This window comes from Dermacentor variabilis, chromosome 6 (assembly GCF_050947875.1).
Source record: "Dermacentor variabilis isolate Ectoservices chromosome 6, ASM5094787v1, whole genome shotgun sequence".
Classification (NCBI taxonomy): Eukaryota; Metazoa; Arthropoda; class Arachnida; order Ixodida; family Ixodidae; genus Dermacentor; species Dermacentor variabilis.
The window spans coordinates 84380489-84399640 of record NC_134573.1 but is presented as its reverse complement, the minus strand read 5'-3'; the positions used below and the strand labels follow the sequence as shown (position 1 = coordinate 84399640).

The window sequence follows — 19152 nt, the reverse complement described above, 5'->3', positions numbered from 1 at the left end:
GGTGGTGAATATCCACCAAACTGCAAACATAGTAGCTGTCCCCTGGCGGACCAAGATCACATCTTGTGGGGATGCCAAAAGAACCCCCCCCCCGAGAGAACTCTTTAGGCGAGCTCCCTCACATGACGAGTGGGAGATAAAGACGAAAACTTCCAACCGCAAGACCAGATACGGTTGGCAGAATGGGCTGATAGCATCGCGGCAAAGCAGACGCCCACGCGAGCCCACACCGCTGGGAAAGAAAACTCCACTCAAACTTGACAATAAAAGTTCTCTCTCTCTCTCTCTCTCTCTCTCTCTCTCTCTCTCTCTCTCTCTCTCTCTCTCTCCGATAAGTGCGGCTCGGCGTGGTACGACCTCGCTCGAGCACTGGGCACCCGTTCTTCAGCTTAGCGTCCGGGCAGGATCAACACAAGGCGCTCTCCGTACGGCCGAAGACACCGTGGGTGAGCACAAGTGTCACAAAGGTGTCGGCGGACAAGAAGAAGCATGCACGTACCCTACGCCATCCCAAGAAAAGAGACACGCTACCGCCACGAGAGTAGCCGCCAGGGGCCGCGTCGTGACGTCTTATCCCCGCCCTCGCCGCGAACCATCGCGAGTGGAGCGCCACCGCTGACAACAGGTTCGGAGCGAGGAGGGAGTGACGCGGAGGGATGGCAGAACAGGTGAATGCGCCCGCGCAATGGCACGGGAAATTCCTAAATCCCCACAACCTATGTGCATCTCTCGCTTCAACGCGAACGATACGTCGAAGGCACAGCGTATACGAAGCTACCCCGCGCACTTTGCAAACACCGCAGATCTCTTTGAAGATGACGCCCGTGCGGGCGCGCACATTGGTCACAACGCAGTTCCCTTTCAAGATACAGCGCCCGCAAGGACGCGCCGTAAGCAGCAGCCGCCTAAGGTCCCTGAACAAAACTAAAAGGTAGTGACGTACTTTTATCTTGCTTCTATATACTTTTATCTTGCTTTTATCAACCGCGTTTCCCTTGGTACCCATTCTGCAACTACAATGGTACAACCGTTATCTAACAGGCGCATTACATTACCTGCCCAGTTTCATTTCTTTCTCTTGATGTCAATTAGAATATCGTCTATACCCGTTTGCTCTCTGAACCAAACCACTCTATTTCAGTCTCTTAACGTAATGCCTAGTATTCTTCGTTCCATTGCTCTTTGCGTGGTCCTTAACTTGGGCTGAAGCTTCTTTGTCAGTCTCCAAGTCTCTGTCCCATATGTCAGCACTGGTAAAATGCACTGATTGTACACCTAGCTTTTGAATGATAATGGCAAGCTTCCATTCAGGAGCTGACAATGTATGCCGTATGCGATCCAACCCATTTTTATTCTTCTAGTGAGAAAGAGAGAAGTTTAATGATATGAAATGCAGAGAGGTCGGCCTGAGGTATATTCCTCCAGCCAGCTACTCGGCGTTGAGAGAGGGGGGAGAGGGAAAGAAAGAGGGAAGAAAGAGGCGCATGATGGGTGACGATGACCAGAGGAGGAGGATGTAAAAGATATGGCAAGCAATTTGGCATGCTCTACGCCTACAGTTCAGACCCGTACTTTTTAAAAAGTTCAGTAACGCCTGGATGACCTTCAAACTCTATTGAGCGTCTGGCCAAGGGCCTAAAATAACGTCTTCCGACAACGGTGGGCTGTCGAGACGCGTAAGGTCATTGTTCAACTTTTGACGCTCTTCCACGTACTTATGGCAGCCACAAAGCACATGACCTATAGTCTCATTCACATTGCACAACTCACAGTCTGAAGACTCAGTGAGTCCCATGGTCGCATGAGGTGCACGTATCCGCGCGTAAACGCTACCCCCAGCCTTAGTCTGTGGAGAAGACTGGCACAGGTGCGTTAAATTTTCGGTGGTAGCCTAAATTTTATGGTAGGGTCCAATCTCTGGAGTCGTGTGTGGCGATTATCCGGATTGTCCCAGTGCTTTTCTGTCGATTTTCGGATGACGCTGGAGAGGAGGCCGTTGGCGTCCGCTCTTGAAAAAGGAATTGTGAGCAGTGACTCTAGTTCTTCGAGTGTTTTCTTCGCTTCGGCATCGGCCACTTCGTTGCCGTGTATACCACAGTGACTGCGAACCACTGAAATGTTATGTAGTGGCCGTTTTCTTGCGCTAATGTGTAGAGTTCGGCAGTTTGAAGAGCCAACACGCTGTAAGCGCTTTCTTTCAACACCACTCCAAGTAGTTGCAGAGCCGATTTTGCGTCCCTGAAGACTGTCCATACTTGAGAAGGCTGTCGAGAGATATATTTAACGGCCTCTCTGATTGCCACTAGTTCTGTAGATGTTGTAGTCGTCTTGTTACACAGATGAAACCATCGAATGACTTGATGCGCAGGCACGACGAAAGCAGCACCAGACGCATACGACGTGACCGATCCGTCTGTATACACATTCACCGAGGCGTCATATTCTTTCGACATATATTCAAGTGTGAAATGGCTGAGGCCGACGGCGGGTATTCGCAATTTTTTTAGAAATTCCGGGAATAGATATACGTACCCGTATTTTGGACATTACCCATTGGGGCATACATGGAAGGTCAGCAGGGGCAAATTATGATGGTATGGCAGATTCTTGGCATTTAATGGCTCTTGAAAAAGTGGAGTCCAGCCGTGTGTCGGGAAGTGTCGATAAGGGGTGGCGTCCATGATTGCACAGCAGTGCAGGAGTACCCGAAGACGTTCGCATCGCATATAGACAGGTAAAAGGGTGACGCGAGCATCCTCAATTGTTCCGTAGGTTGAGGTGCAACGTGTAACACCGAGAAATATTTCCAGCATCTGTGCCTGCGCACTTTCCAGCGTACGCAAAAATGACCGGCTCATACATGATAAAACTGGCAGGCTATACCGAATGTAGCCGACGTAGAGAGCCTGGTACAGCCGGAGTAGTGAATGCTCAGATGGAACCCACTTCATACCAGCCAGAAAGCGAAAAACTTGAGCAAGCCCAGTTCATTTTTTCCTTTAACATTGCCACATGCTTCGACCATGAAACACCGCGGTCAATGACAACGCCGAGGTATCTGGGGTGGGTCACATATGGGATGACATTGCCATTGATCATAATTGGATATCAACACATAAGTTTCCGTGTGAACACTATCGCAGCGCACTTATCTGGGGCCAGTTGCAGTCCTTGGCACTGCAGGTACTGAGACGTTAAATAAACAGCTCGCTTCAATCTTGCAAGAATTTGCGGTCGCGTGACTTCGGACGCCCATATGCATATGTCGTCTGCATAGGTACTGATGCGTACTGTATCAGGAATTATTTCCGCAAGGCCAATAAGGGCAACGTTGAAAAGAGTCGGGCTGAGCACTCCTCCTTGAGGCACTCCACGGACCACAACGTGTCTTCTCGTTTCGCCATCATTTGTAGACATGAAGACTGTGCGATCCTCTAGGTAATTTTCCATCCACATGTAGAGACGGCCGCCGATGCCCAAATTACTGAGAGCATCAAGATTGGCTTCGTGCAGTACATTGTCATAGGCTCATTTTATATCTAAGAAAACTGCTTCTACAAGTTGGTGTCGCCTTTTTTCGTGTGCGATCGTGGTGGACACGAGATCAATGACCCCATCTATTGCAGACCGTCCTCGTCTAAATCCGGTCATCATTTAAGGATAAAGCTCATTCTTTTCCATGAACCATTCTAATATAGTGAGCACCATCCGTTCCATCACTTTACCGACACAGCTAAAGCTACTGGCCAGTAAGATGACATTTCGTAAGGCGATTTTCCTGGCTTTAGGAGGGCCACCAAACGGCTGGTTTTCCGCGGCTTCGGGACTTTACTGGATGCCCACGTGGCGTTATAGTACGAATGCAGAACTTTCCGGCCTTCCACACCAAGGTGGCACAGAGCAGTATATGAAATACCGTCAGGTGCAGGTGCAGAATATCGTCTCGAAGCAGCAAGTGCTGCTTCCGATTCCGGCATCGAGAAAGGAAGGTCAAGATGAGCACCTTTAGGAAGTGGCACCGGTCGATATAATGTTGGACATGTTGAAATATCGGTACGGGTGACTCTCTTACAGATGTCTTTGGCAACCTGCACTTCACGCCTTCACAGTAGATAATGAAGTTGGCGTTGCTAATCCGGAGAGCAATATACACATAGTGTTTACTAGCTGTTTAAGCATTACTATCATCCTTTCATTTGCAAGCCTTTCATTACCCCCCCCCCAGGCTCTTGGGGAGCGCCGAAGTAGTATGTCCACCTGAAGCCATTTGTGGTACCGAAGGCCACTCTACAGTCGAAGAGGTTGGACGCACGGTGGATGACGCTTCATTCCTTGATGGGCGCGGAGGTAGTGGGGGAGGCGCTCCTTGTGTGTGCCGGCCTTGCTCTCTCTGTGGCACGTTTTGCATCCAAGTACTCAAAGGAAGTGCCTCTTGCCCCCGGGACTTGCTCTGGGAGCGTCGACGCCTTTGCCGCAACCGGTGCCTTTTCTTGCGGACGGAAACGGCAGCCTCCTTGTGCGCGGAGTTCTCTCTCACCATTTTTTTTCAGAAGTTGTCTCTGCTCTGCCATTTTCGAGCAGTCCTTGGATGTCGCTTTAGGGGCTCTGGAGCAATTTTCACATTTCGTGGCGTCAGTTCCACAAGAGTATACCTGATGAACACCACCACATCTTCGGCAGGACGTAGGATTCTTACACACAGCACTCACGTGGCCCAGTTTGAAACAATTGTGGCAATGTAACGGTCGTAGCACATATGGACGCACTGAGTGCCTCACATAACCTACTTTGATCGATGCTGGCCAAGAGTCTGACTCGTAGACCAACTTGATGCACCGGGAGCGACCGAATCGGTGGATTTCGAGGATTCACACTGTCGACGATAGAAGAGATCGCAGGTTTTCATCCTTGGTGTTAATGTCCACATCTGATACAACACCAGTGCAGGTATCGTTGCCGAACGCTAGGAATGAGCGAACTGGGATGTTGCCAACTACTTGAATGGCTTTCAAAGCCTTCAATACTGCCTGAAAACTCACGTCCACCGTCCGAATGTTCTTCCGAGCATTATAGCGGATCTCTCTCACATGTCCTGAGGCTATTCGATCGAAGTATTCGGTCAGCGATTGTCTGTATCCCAAGGAGAAGACCCGTTCGTCACATCTGCTTTTATGAGTAGAATCATTGCCTGCTGACGTTTGCCGAACCTTGCGCTTCAAGTGGCGCGATTGGACTAACATGTAATAACTCTCCGATTCCCTGTCTGCCGCTGTTGAGCTGTCAGATGAATCGGGAAGCCTATAATCGCTGATGTCACGGTTTCCCACGGACAGGGCTACCGCCGCGGGACTCGCCTTGCCATGAGGGCGCGGAGGTCCTCCGTTCCCATTCCTTAGGACGATATCTTCGGGGAAGCTCCTGATATCCAGAAGTCGCACAACTTTGAAGAACCACAGAACAAGCACTTTCGTTCCGCACTTCCTCGTCTTCTTTCTTATTCTTCTATGAATTCACAGACTCTAGACGCTGACTCGCGATCTTGAACTCTTGTTCCCTTGCCCGGCTATTCATCATTAACTTTGTCTTCTGCATATTAATCTTCAACCCCACTCTTATGCTCTCTATGTTAAGGCCCTCAATCATTCGTTGTAACTCGTCTGCATTGTTGCTGAATAGAACAATGTTATCAGCAAACCTAAGGTTGCTGAGATATTCGCCGTCAATCCTTGCTCCTAAGCCTTCCCAGTTTAATAGCTTGAATACTTCTTCCAAGCACGCAGTGAATAGCATTGGAGAGATTGTGTATCTCTGTCTGACCCCTTTCTTTATAGGTATCTTCCAGCTTTTCTTGTGTAGAACAAAGGTAGCTGTGGAATCTCTGTAGGTATTTTCCAGGATATTTTCGTAAGCTATCTGTACTCCTTGATTACGTAATGCATCTATGACTGCTAGTATCGCTACTGAATCAAATGCCTTTCCGTAATCTATGAAAGCCATATACAGAAACTCATTGTAATCTGCGTATTTCTCGATTACTTGATTAATGACATGGATGCGATTCATTGTACAGTATCTCTTCCTGAAGCCAAAAAATGAAATTATGGGGCTTTACGCGCCAAAACCACTTTCTCATTATGAGGCACGCCGTAGTGGCGCACTCCTGAAATTTTGACCACCTGGGGTTCTTTAACTAACTTTACCTAAATCTAAGTACACGGGTGTTTTCGCATTTCGCCCCCGTCCAAATGCGGCCGCCGTGGCCGGGAATCGGTCCCGCGACCTCGTGCTCAGCAGCCCAACAACATAGCCACATAGCAACCACGGCGGGTATTCCTGAAGCCAGCCTTGGTTGACTAAAGTCATGTGTTACCCTTAATCTATTGGATATTATTTTGGTAACTATTTTATGTAATATTGGGAGTGAGCTAATGAGCCTATAATTTTTCAATTCTTTAACGTCTTCCTTTTGTAGATTAGTACAATATTTGCGTTCTTCCAGTTTTTTGTGGACCCTTGCAGTCGATAGACACTTCGTATAAGGAGCCGCCAGTTTTCCAAGCATTGTGTCTCCTCCATCCTTTAATAAATCGACTGTTATTCCAACTTCTCCTGCCGCTCTTCCTCATTTCACGTCTTGCAAGACCCTTCTGACCTCATCGCTAGTTATAGGAGGAATTTCTGTATCCTGTTCATTACTGTTTCTAATGGAGGTATCCTGACTCCTGTGGTACTGTACAGGTCAGTATATAATTCTTCTCCTTCTTTTACTATATAGTCGAGGTTGCTGTTGATATTACCCTGCTTATATTTCAGTGCGTACATCTTGGTTCGTCCTATGCCAAGTTTCTTTCTCACTGATTTCAGGCTGCGTCCATTTTGTTACGGCTTCTTTAGTCTTTCTGACGTGATAGTTTTGAATATCACTTATTTTCGCCTTGTTGATCAGTTTTGACAGTTCCGCGAATTCTATCTTATCTCTTCAGTTGGGCACTTTCATTTTTTGTCGTTTGTTTATTAGGTCCTTTGTTACTTGGGAGAGCTTGCCTACTACTTGCCTTGCTGCTTTGCCTCTCACTTCGATTGCAGCCTCTGAAGCCAGCATAGTTACGGTTTCATTCATTATCGCTATGTCATATTGTTCATTCTGTTCAAAGGCTGCATATTTGTTTGAAGTACCAGCCTGAATTTGTCTGCTTTTAACCTTACTGCTCTAGGTTGACCTGTTTCTTCTTGACCAATTTCACTCTTTCTCTTTTCAAATTGAGGTGAACGCCAGCCCTCACTAACCTATAATCACTGCACTTTACCCCACCTATCACTTCTACATGTACTATGCTGAGATCAGCAGAAAGTATGAAATGAATCTCATTTCTTGTTGCACCATTAGGGCTCTTCCAGGTCCACTTCCTGTTTCTACGCTTCCTGAAAAACGTGTTCATTATTCGAAGCTTATTCCTTTCTACGAATTCTATCAGCATCTCTCCTCTAGCATTCCTAGAATCGACGCCGTAGTTGCCAATTGCTTGTTCAGCAGCCTGCTTTTTCTTTCCCACTTTTGCATGGAAGTCGCCCATTACTACTGTATACTGAGTTTGCACTTTTCTCATCGCTAATTCAACTTCCCCATAAAACTGATCTACTTCATTATCATCGTGACTGGATGTTGGAGCGTAGGCTTGTACTAACTTTAATCTATACCTCTTATTAAGTTTGATTAAGACTACAGGTACCCTCTCATTAATGCTGTATAATTCGTCAATGTTGCTCGCTATATCCTTATGAATTAGGGATCCTACGCCGTATTGCTTCTTATCCTGGAGACCTCTGTGGCTGAGGACATGGCCCTTATTCAGCAATGCATAAGTCTCATCAGGTCTTCTAATCTCGCTAAGGCCGACGATATCCCAAACAATGTATGATAGTTCCTCAAAGAGTCCTGCTAAGCTAGTCTCACTCGACAGAGTTCGGCAATCAAAGGTTGACAGGGTCAGTTTCCATTGGCGGCCTGTCCGGGCCCAAAGATTAGCCCCTCTGCTCCGTTACAGGTCTTACCACCGCCTTGGTCAGGTGCTCCGCAGCTGCTGGGAACTGAGGGCCATGGGTTAATTGTACGAATCATTTGGTAGGCAGTGGCCGAATACTGCGCCAGGGAGGCCAATTCCTGTTCTGGTAAGGGAATGTCTGTGTTGAAGCTTGGTGGGCCTTCCTGATTTGTTTCTACCTGGATTCGTATACCCCCACTCGCTCTCGGCATCTTCTGCCGATGTCAGGCGTCACTCCAAGCCTTCAGATGTAGTGCACTGGAAGAGGTGAATTTCAAGCTCAACATCGTCAAATTAAAAAATAAACTTATAGAACGATTCCAACTTCTGACTATTGCAACTGAGGATTCGACATAGCTCAGTCAGATAATCCTGTAGGCGGCGAGGCTACCTAATCGCCGACAAGTACAGCCCAGAGGGCCCTACGTGCCTAAAAACTTATATGATTTATCTGCTATAGATCTTTTTTTCCTGATAGCGATGAGTAACTCAATATAGCCTCCTGAATGCCGAGGTGTATTAAGGTTCACAATTTTTGGGAGCTTTTCAGAAATTTATGTTTGCGTTGCAGAGACGAAAAGTGAATTTTAGTATTTCGCAATTATCGGCTGTTTTAGCACAGCATGATGTCTAATATGTTCGACACTGGAACTCTACCCGGTCATTCTTGGGGTAGTGGGTATGCAGTAGCAAAGGGCAAATTTAATGTTAAAAATGGCTTCAAAATTGCAAACTCTGTTTTTTAATCAAAATTTCATCACAGAAAAAGAACGAGCGATAAAGTATGAGAAATAGAACTTACTTTTCCGGCGGTCGCCGTAGCAAGCCGTGCTGCTGAATGCCGACATTGCAAACACCCCTGCTGGCAAACTACTAATGCATTTTCAACAAATCTTCACAGGTAGCACTAGTAGGCGTCTAAAATAATTGAACATTCCGTTTTACGGGCTAAAACATTCTGCGGCCTAAGTAGTGGCGGAGTATGTGATGTCCAATATATTGGACAAATGCCCCATAGCCGGAACTCAGGATAATAGAAAGATTTCTAAGCGGTTCTGGCGTTGTAGTTCCGTAATCTCAGGTGCCAGACGGCCGTGACCTCGGCTAGGCAAACCTAGAGGCGTACCGACAATCTTTCACAGTTTCGAATACATGCTTGTGATCTACAGGAGTACAAACGGAAACCCGCGAGAACGAATGTAAGTGCGAATGTACTAGAAATAAATGGACGCAAACTACGACTTTTCGTATCACAATCTGTATGTGAACTTTGCGACTGCTGTTGTTACGTTATTATTCTTTTTTTTTTTGCGTGATACAGCAAACCTTCTCATTACTTTTTCTCTTCCATTAGCGCTAGAATCTTCTTTCTTTCTGGGGGGGGGGGGAGGCTTTCTCTAAAAAGAGAGTGTGAGGCATGTCAGTAGAGTCAGTTTAAGTCCACTTAGTATATCTCAAATGCCTGAAAGCATGCTTGAGTTATTCGCGGTATACGTGTACTGATGATCGCGGCAGCTGGCACGGCACAGTATTTCTCAATGGTGCTAACATCGTGGTTTCGGAGTCACCCGTACGCAAGCGGCCATGAACGCGGCTATGTACACGATATATTTTAGGCGAAATTAAAGAACGCTTAAAGGTAGAGAGGAAAAAATAAAAGAAGAAAATAAAAAAACGTCCAGCGCTTACCGCGAATTCACTAGTCGCGTATGGAGGGAGGCACACCCAACAGTTCACGGTCTCAGCTGCTTGTCTCATGCGTCGGAGAAGTCTTTCCGAACGAGACGCAGCAGGTACTGAAGCGCCGCGCAAGGCTGGGACGTCGGATGTGAGGAGGGTGCATTGACAGAGACTTTCGCTCAAAGGCAAATGCTTAGTGGCAGGACGGGCTGCCAAAGAATAGTTCTGAGCCGCGCGTAAAATAGGCGACCTTGGAAGCGGCCTTGCTCTATGGTTGGAAAGCGCTTATACGACACCTCCCTTAAGCTACGGCGTAAGCGTAACAGCCAAGTGTGTACGGAGGCCACAATTTCGGCCAGCTTGCCGGAGCAAGTAAGCTATTGCTCTTAGAATGGGTCGGAGCAAACACTGACGGAATGAGTAGAATCCTTCTCCATTATGGGAGCTTTCAGGGCCATAACACGGGAGGAGATTCGGAGACTGCTAGGAGTATCTCCTATTGAGCAGCGGTCAAGGACCATGGAATTAATTATTCCCGAGGCATCTGCGTGCAGTGACGAGTCAAAAGTGTTAGTAGCCGGAAGCGAGGAGGAGGCCGTCGACAAAGAGAGCGGTGGTTTTCCCGCACAAGAAACGGAGGGCCCCTTATACCAAGTGTGTACGGTGGCGGCAAGTTCGGCGAGCCTGCCAGAAAAGGTCACCTGTGGCTGTTCGGATAGGACAGAACAGATGATGAAGAAAAGGCATCAGCATATATAAGAGGAGAAAGGCGGACGCGGTCGAGGCGTTTAGAATCGAACGTCTGAAATGAGATAGAGACAAATGCACGAAGGTCAGGATCCAGCCGGAGATTGCAAAAAAGCGAAGGATGATAAATTCCAAGCTTAGGCGTTTGCGGAAATCGGGGCTCGGCGTGACGCTCGTCGCGAAAAGGAGAGTTTCGCGAAGATTCAGGCGCAGTAACCGTCGCCTAACCGCATTGCGGACGTCTCGTTGTAAGCAGCGGGACAAAGGGAAGCGTCCTGTAGGTTGCTATAAGCGCCGTTAACTCGCACGAGTAAAGAAAGGCAACTGCCTAGCACCTAAGAAAAGGTTGTGCGCGCGGGCCTGTGAATGTATCACTCTCCTAGTACGCGGTGGCTGTTCTTCTAAAGTCGCAGCTAGGAGGTACGTCAGGCAAATTAGCGGCTTTTTCCTTCTTAGAGACCATGCCTTGCGAAAACACCGGAATGCGCGACCCTCTCGAGCTCGTCTGAAGGGATGCGTTTGAGGCCCAAGAATAAAGAAATCAGAAAGACGAGTTGCAAACTGTTTTGTTCTTTTGTATTCATTTTGTATTCAGCTTAGTCGCGGGTTAACGCTTGAGAAGCACAAGGAAAACCACAAAATTTTGTTAGGTCATTAGCATTTTTGGCTCAAGTTGGTTTGATGTTTACTTTCATGAAAGCGTGGCAGCTAAACGCTCGAGAAAGGAAAGCGTCAGCGTTTTCGCTTCTTTAGTTACACGAACATGCAAGCTGAATATAAAAAGCCTCAGTGTAATTTCGATTGCTACTTGTTCGGGATAGTTAGCACGATTTTTTTGAAGTTTTTATTATTATTATTCCGATTTGGTAATTTATTCTAATCACACTGCGTCATATTATGTAAAGGTATGTCACATAAATACGGTCACCTGCTCGGATGGAGCGTAGCCTGATTGTAGCACAATTTAGAACTGCGCTAGAAGAAAGGCGGAATAAGCCAGACCTACTCAGTCAATTTAGGAACGTGATAAAGGTGGTAGATGGTTTTCCCTTTAGTTTATTCCGCAATTTGGCATTATGCAATAATCGTGTAGCTATCTTGCGCTAAGTATTACGGACTGTGAATGAATGAAGGTCATTTCTCCTTTCACCTTCCTGATCTATAGAAGCTCTAATGCATGCTTATTTAGCTTGATAACGTAAACCAAGTTTGTGTTTACTTGCGAGGACACATAATTGGAAGTTTCTTCGTACTTGTCCGGGTCAACATGAGCCTTGGGTTTCACAGTTTTCCTTTAGATAGGGGGTTGCCGGATTTCTTTTTTTTTTTAATCTGTGCAGTCTGGAGATGAGGGTGGCTTGCATGTGGCGCTTGCGGCATTGTGTGCGGCGGACAGCGGTCGCTCCTTGGAACTTGTCACCTTGCATTTATCGAGTCCAGTCATAGCCCACGTATCAAGACGCCTTTGCTCAGAAGATTTTCCTTCTTGGAAGCTACGTCCCAATGGCTTTGAGCAATGCAGGCATCAAGCCAGCCGAGCTGCATCGAACACCTTGTCCTCCCTATGCACCCTCTGGCGGCGGGGGTGCTGTTGTGTCTGGCGATCCCTCAGAACAAAGGACCCTTCACCGGCAGACACGCAGCTGTAACGGGTGCTGATTACGCCCTGATTGTTCACTCAAGGCAGCTCACTTCAACACAACAACGTCGCCCCCTCCTCGCCTCACGAAGAGGCCACTGATTGATGATAGGATCACTGCCGAGAACTCTCGGGGAAAGTCGTCGACGGCCGGTTCACAGTAGGCCACGTGGTTGCCTCGTATTGCGCAAAAATGGAGAAAGGAGGCCCACCGAAGAGATGGAACGATGGGGAACGGGAGATGGTGAACGATTTGGCGTTTGTGATTGGCCAGTGAATTCTCTCGACTAAGGAAGGAGGGAAATAAACGGCATAAAAAGCGGATCATAACGGCTGTGAGAGAGGGACGCTCGGACATGCAAAAATTCTAGCAGGTAGTGTGCTCCGACATTGGGGCCGCGTTTGTAAAACTCAACCATGTTCATTTCCATATAAACCCTTTTTTCTCATCTCGTAAATATCGCTCGGACCCTTTCTTTCTCCCGGCACCTGGGACGGCACCATCCATGAAACCTTCGTGGCCGCACAGACACCGACTTCAGAACAATGCTCTCGTGGGCCCGATAGAGGCGATCTTTGGAGTGTAAAGCGTTCTGATCATCTTTTAGCTTGAGAGGCTGTTTTCTGGTTTTGGCAAGTAAAGCGTTTAATTGTGTGGGTCATGGAGGACCTAGTATTGCTCGAGATGCCACTCGATGAACTTTCTGCATCTGAACAATCAGTCAAAAAGAAACATTGACCAAAAGCAAAGCAAAGAGCGCTCTTGAGAGCCCTGGTGCCCGAAAAACTCACAGAGTGGTTGTTTTAATGCAGTCATTGCCTCGAATTGTCAGTGCTATCACACATTTTAGGAGCGCGAGAAAACAATCTCTAAAGCAGACTTGCCTGTTTACATTAGATGAGCATGATACTCAACGATTTTGTTATAAGGCTGCGACACCTAAGTTGCACCCCCTTAGTGTTATAAACGATGTTGCAAGAATTGCGGGCATACCCAAATAGGTCCCTACGCACTTAAATTTGTCATTGTAGCTCTAATGTAAGTGTCATTATTGGCCAAGAAGAATCAATGCCTATGTGATTTTATTGAACAAATTAGTACGGAACAATCTTGTTTTAAGGTCTGACGGGAAATTCAAAGTACTGCTCTTATAAGAGCGGCAGTTAACAGGTGCCCTTTCTTGTATAAGAAAATTCTTAACTCATGACGGTCATATCTAATTCGAACAAATGTATCGCTTCTCTGCATGATAGAGCGGATCATTTATGGCAACGCAATATGCGGAGTTAATTTCCTTTATTTATTATTATTAGTGAGCAGAATTGGCCTGAAATTGTTATTCCATAAAATATATTCTCCGTTGTCAGTTGAGTGGATCATTACATATAACCAAATGAAAAACAACGCACCGTTGATGCTGATTCATTAAAGCAGGAATTACATCATTAAGAGAGTTGCTCATAGTCTCGCACGTTCTAGGAATTCAAGCGACAACGAGGCACATATGCAACAACATTGTTGTGAAGAATTTGACGAGAGCTAGTCGTGTCAATGTAAATGAAAGTGAAAAATTATGAAAGTTATGAAAAAGTCGCTATAATCAAGCCATTTTTATTATTTTGCGTTTCAGAACCTATATGGCTTTCTTGCTAACAAGTCAGAGTACGAAACTATGTCCGCTACATTGTGAACAAGTTCGCATACGTATAAAGTTTCGAAAAGTCAAATAATAACTTTGACTTCGTCAGCGACTTCATTTTCTAACTTTCTGGAAAAAAATTAAATCATGGGGTTTTACGTGCCAAGACGACTTTCTGATTATGAGGCACGCCGTAGTGCAGGACTCCGGAAATTTAGACCACCTAAGGTTGTTTAACATACACCTAAATCTAAGTACACGGGTGTTTTCGCCCCCATCGAAATGCGGCCGCCGTGGCCGGGATTCGATCCCGCGACCACGTGCTCAGCAGCCCAGCGTTATAGCCACTGAGCAACCACGGCGCGTAACTTTCTGCAACAACATCGTTGACCAGTATAAGACATGACTCCGCCTCGCCATTACACCACTCGTTATTCGGTTTAAACAAAAATGCCTAAAATTGGCTGCGCCTGTCGAAGCATTACGTATTTTCTAGAAGTTAGCTAAACTAGCCTCATGGAGCAACTCCACCCGACTCAGAAAGTAGCCCCGTAAACACGCACAATCCAATTACACGAACTCCACGCATAACATGGAGAGCAACCCTCACTTAATCGATGTGAAGAGCGCTTTACAACGGCACAACAAATTTGACGTACTTACCAGTACTAAATTAAAAAATATATAGGCTGTTTCATCTTTTGTGTAATTTACAGAAAAGAATTCGACATTGATTTAAAGGCATATTCGCTTGTTGACCTAAGAAACAGGTGAATTTTTTTTTAAATTACTGGCTATCTGAGCGAACTTTAAATTGGTATTCTGATTTCCCCGCGCAAATTTCTTCTTTTTTTGCGCTTAAGTGTTTTAGTATTAATGCCCTGTCTCTGGAACAACATAGCCCAAGCCTTCTCGCGCCATCTAAATCCAAATAACTAGTATTTCATAGATGCGCTAGATATTTTTTTTTTTGCTTTAGGCCGCTATTGCGTAACCAAAGAGTTATAGTTTGTGCCACAAAATGTGGGAGGACGTGACCGCAGGTGAGCTAGCACTGGCGTTGTCTTTATATTAATTTTCCAAGCTACCCGAGATTCGTGGCGATGACTGTGACGCGTGATGATCATCGATGCCAATGATGATGACATTAGCTCCATTATTAACGCAACCGTCTTTTCTCGCCAGATAACGACCCTCACTGCAAACCGCCAGCGGGTGATCTGAAGCTGGAAAAGTGTAAGCAGCCAGTTAGAACAGGGATGCTGTGCCCGACCGATCGTAATCCCCAGTGTCGCACTCAGTGGTACTACGACAGCAGTTATGGGGAATGCTTTCAATTTTCCTATGCTGGCTGCAGTGGAAATCAAAACAATTTTGACAATCGTCAGCAATGTGAGCAGGAATGCAAGTCCAAAGGTAATGCAATAACTTACATCATGGTGTATCGTATATCATACGCATAGAACTTCTAGCATAATAGGGGCGCTATAATGTTAAACTATTCCAATTTATTCTTATTCCAATCTCCTTACTTTAAGTTTACGTAACAGTCAATGCATTCACCGGGAGGTGACCCACAGCGTTGTCTGAAAAGCCCAATCAAACGCTCTCCTCGTTTATAAGTCCCTTTTCTTTGCTTTCAAAGCGAATATCATTGCCTACATTGAGCCACTTCCCGTAGCCAATTGGCTGACAAGAGGCGAGCAGCACGTTCAAGTAAAGAGGGTTTCGGTGCGGCGGAGCCAGCGCAGTAAAAATAGCTGGATGAAGTGGGCTGTGCCAGCGTCTGCGATTGGTCCCGTTCCCGTTACTTAGCTTGCGGTGGCTGGTTGAAAACCGCGGCGGCGTTCAACGGAAGGTTAAGAATGCCTCTAAAACGGATCCTCAACAAAGAAGAGTTGGCTGAGCGATCTCCTAAGAGTGCTGAAAGGCATTAATAACGTTATATTGTCACGCAAAAAAGCTTTCTTATACGCAAATAAACCCATGCTCTCCGACAGGTGGGAGTAGCCAGTGCCTGAACGATCGGCGCGCACCCATCTTTTAATCCTTTCTGAACGAGTCAGTCTGTGGCTATTCAGAAAAAAAAATCAGTTTTTTTTTTCGGCATATTAATGCATCTTTGAGGCATGCACGTCACTTTGATGCGATGAATTTTCGAGGTTTTGTGACGTGGCGGTACAGACAGGCGAAGTGGGCGCAGCCCGAAAAATGTTGACCAATAGCAGAGGACTAATGGCGAAAAAGCGTAGAATCAGAAATAGTTATTTTTCTTTTGTACGGTCTAATCATGCAGTCTGCTCAAGCAGCATCCATACCAGCGCGTCGCAAATGGAACGTTCCCGCCCCGTGTTCGCGGTCGAGGCTTGCCTTGACGCGCTAGAGCACAATTACTCAAGCTGAGGGTGGGCTGTGTGAACGTGCACGAACGTTTATACAGACAACGACGTGTGGCGAGTCCCATCGTGTACGTCTTGTGGTCGCTACGAGACACTTCAGCATCTTTGAATGTCTCGCTCTCAGTGTGCAGCGCATGTCGCTAGTGAGAGACTATCATCTCCTTGGCCTGCGTTGTACGACACTCGACGAATGTTTGTACCCCAGTGGTTGTGCGTCTAAACGTGATCATGCTCATCGCGCTCTACTTACTTTTCTAGAGTTAACTAACTTATGTTCACGTTTGTAGCGTCGAAACTATTTTATTCAACATTCTGTAGTAGCGTGATATTCAGTTACCGGCCCTACTGTGTGTAATCTGTACTGTGTGTTCTACTTTGTTATTTAGATTTGTCCTGTTGCTCTTCCTTTCCTCTTTGCTCCCCTCCTTCCTATCTTCCATTTCTGTGTTGCTGCACCTCCCTTCTGAAGAGTAGGCAGGCGTTGTGCCCTTTCCGGTGGCAGTTGCCAGCCTGCTCCTCGCTTTCCCTTTCCTGTTAATTGTACATATGTGTTCAAAGCAAATATTAATATTAATAATAATAACAATAATAATAATAATAATGCGCAATCACTATTTATACGTCATATCAGATGGGAAGCTATCGCGGTTATTGTGATATCGCGTTACAGACAGACGATGTGTACCAAAAATCAAACTTTTTTCACAAATTGAGGAGGGCTGATTGCAGAATTTGAATAGAAAAGTTTGGAATAGCTTTACGTTATAGCGTCCTACAATCGATCACAAAGAAAATACTATATGTTCATCCGGAATATGTGTTTTCTCTAAAACGGAACTCCTGATGACTTGAGCACTGGATTTGGATTATTTTTCCTCAAAAAGTCGATGGCGATAGCTCATCACACATCGGGCAAGCACTTCGTAAATAAATAGGTTATTTCCAAAAATAGCACACTTGAAATCATCGCACAAGGATACCAGGGTATTTTCTTACTCTTATTATAGCCTACCATGATCTCTCAGTCGAGGTATACATTCGGGTGTATCTGTGAGGCAAGCAATATTTCTTGCATCATATATAATATCGCATGCACTAATGGGTTGTTTTGTGGAGGACAGTATAGAGATATCTTTCCTAGCGGAAAATTAATTTGGCGGCAGCGCTTATTGTTTACAAGAGTTATACTTTTCCTTGGAACCATTATTTTTGCAGAACAGGTCAGGAAATTAAAATGTCCGCAGTGTTTACGATGAATATTGCGTGGGACCTGCCATGCTCCGGATGCTAACAACAATAGAAGCAACAAATAACTCTTTGAAGAAGAGGAAGGTGGTTTTCTTTGGGTTCGCGTAAAACTATGTAACGAAAAACTATGTAACGCGAACATTAACATAAAAGCAAAGTCTAATAGTGATCCCCCATTGATACTTAAAGTATGAATGTGTGAAGCAACGATGAAATCTCCAAATTTTATTGAAACTTGTACTAACTGGAGCTGTGAGAAATAAGCTATATCTCTTAAAGCAATGTGTATAGTTTTCTTAATGATCCTGATATTCTTTGCAAGCTCTTTGCCATTCAAGCGCCTTTCTACATGGTCAAAAAATATGCCCATAGCTGAATTTTATATTATGTGATACACGAAATTTTTTGCTCATAAACTTTCAACTAAGCGTTTCTTTAGAAAAGTGAATTTAGGTGCCCGTTAAAGAACCCTAGGTGGTTGAAATTTCCTGAGTCTGTCGCTACGGCGTGCCTCATAATCAAAAAGTGGTTTTGGGACGTAAAATCCCATAATCTAATTTAATTTCTTTAAAAGTGATAAAAGTGATCTTGATTTAGGCGTATCTGGTCTAAGCAAAGGCTTGAATAATTTCTTCGTAAGGAAGTAAAAGCTCATGCAGTAACTGGTTAATTTTTAAAGCTCTTTTACCTTCGCTGGTGTTACTTTAATTTAGAACTTCTGTATTCGTAGACAGTATGTGAGAAAGGCTTAAAGAGGACGCCCAGCATGCACCATCAAGGTATCATAGGTTGTATTCGTAGACAGTAGAAATCTTAATTTTTAAATGTCAAACGCTGACGAATTGAGGTTAAAATAAATAGTGTCTCGAAGAGTGAATAAATACTATCCTTAATATATGCTGGCGTTGTAAGCCAGACGTGCCTCAAATTTGTCCCCAGATTCCTCTTCCCAAACACATATAAAAGAATGTGGTGGTCAGTGACATACATATGACCTGCCGCAGTACGGCGCAACGCAAGAGTGCCTGCTTTTTCTAAAAATAGACGGTCGCTTCGTTCAGCTCGTGCTTCGTGCTAGCTCACGAATTGTTCTGCTGAATTTACTTACATGCACTTTTTATTTGCAGGAACCACATTAACCTCTGAAGAGAAAGAAGCCAAGAAATGAGGCTTTCCTCCTTTATTTGTCAGTAGCGTTGAGATCTCGAAGTAAAGGTTTTCCGTCGGACTTTTAGTTGATTGATTGAACAGTTTTGCCATAAAAGCTGGCTGTTACAAGACAGCACAACATTTTGTAATGTTAATTGGAACCTTCATATCGTATTTTAGAAGGCAAAAGTTTTAAAACAACTATAAGAATTACATGCGCGTGCAGTACCTATGGAAGCAAAATCTTTAAGAATGCCCCACGTTGTTAACATAACGTTCACCGCTAATTCGTTATCATACTGGAGTCACCAAGACAGTGGTATTGCATAGACATAATATCTAGCTTAGAGGATGTCCTGCAACCGGAAGGTGGCTCGAAATGCTTGACGTTGCGACTGCTGCGAAGCTCAATCATAAAGGATATAGAAGCGCATCTCTACCAAGGAGAGAGAGAAAGAGATAAGTTTTTAATAAAACCTATAGACGGCGTACGGCACCTTCCTTTTGCTTCTAGCATCTGGAGGCACATGTAACTCGGACAAGAAAAAGAGAGAATCGAGAGGAGGGGGCACTAAACTATAGAATTATCTTGCTTTCTTTCTTATATT

The 19152-nt window shown here is 45.4% G+C and overlaps 1 protein-coding gene across 4 annotated transcripts in view; it reads left to right on the top strand.

Annotated features, from left to right (window-relative positions):
* LOC142584913 (kunitz-type serine protease inhibitor bitisilin-1-like) overlaps window positions 1-18623 on the top strand; it is a 64790-nt gene extending 46167 nt beyond the window's left edge. For all 4 annotated transcript variants that reach the window (XM_075695262.1, XM_075695260.1, XM_075695259.1 and 1 more), the window contains 2 exons: window positions 14934-15164; window positions 18523-18623. In XM_075695262.1, the coding sequence (XP_075551377.1) occupies window positions 14934-15164; window positions 18523-18563 (272 nt within the window). In that variant the 3' untranslated portion in view covers window positions 18564-18623. The remainder of the gene's footprint in view (window positions 1-14933; window positions 15165-18522) is intronic.
* The last annotated feature ends 529 nt before the right edge of the window (window positions 18624-19152 follow it).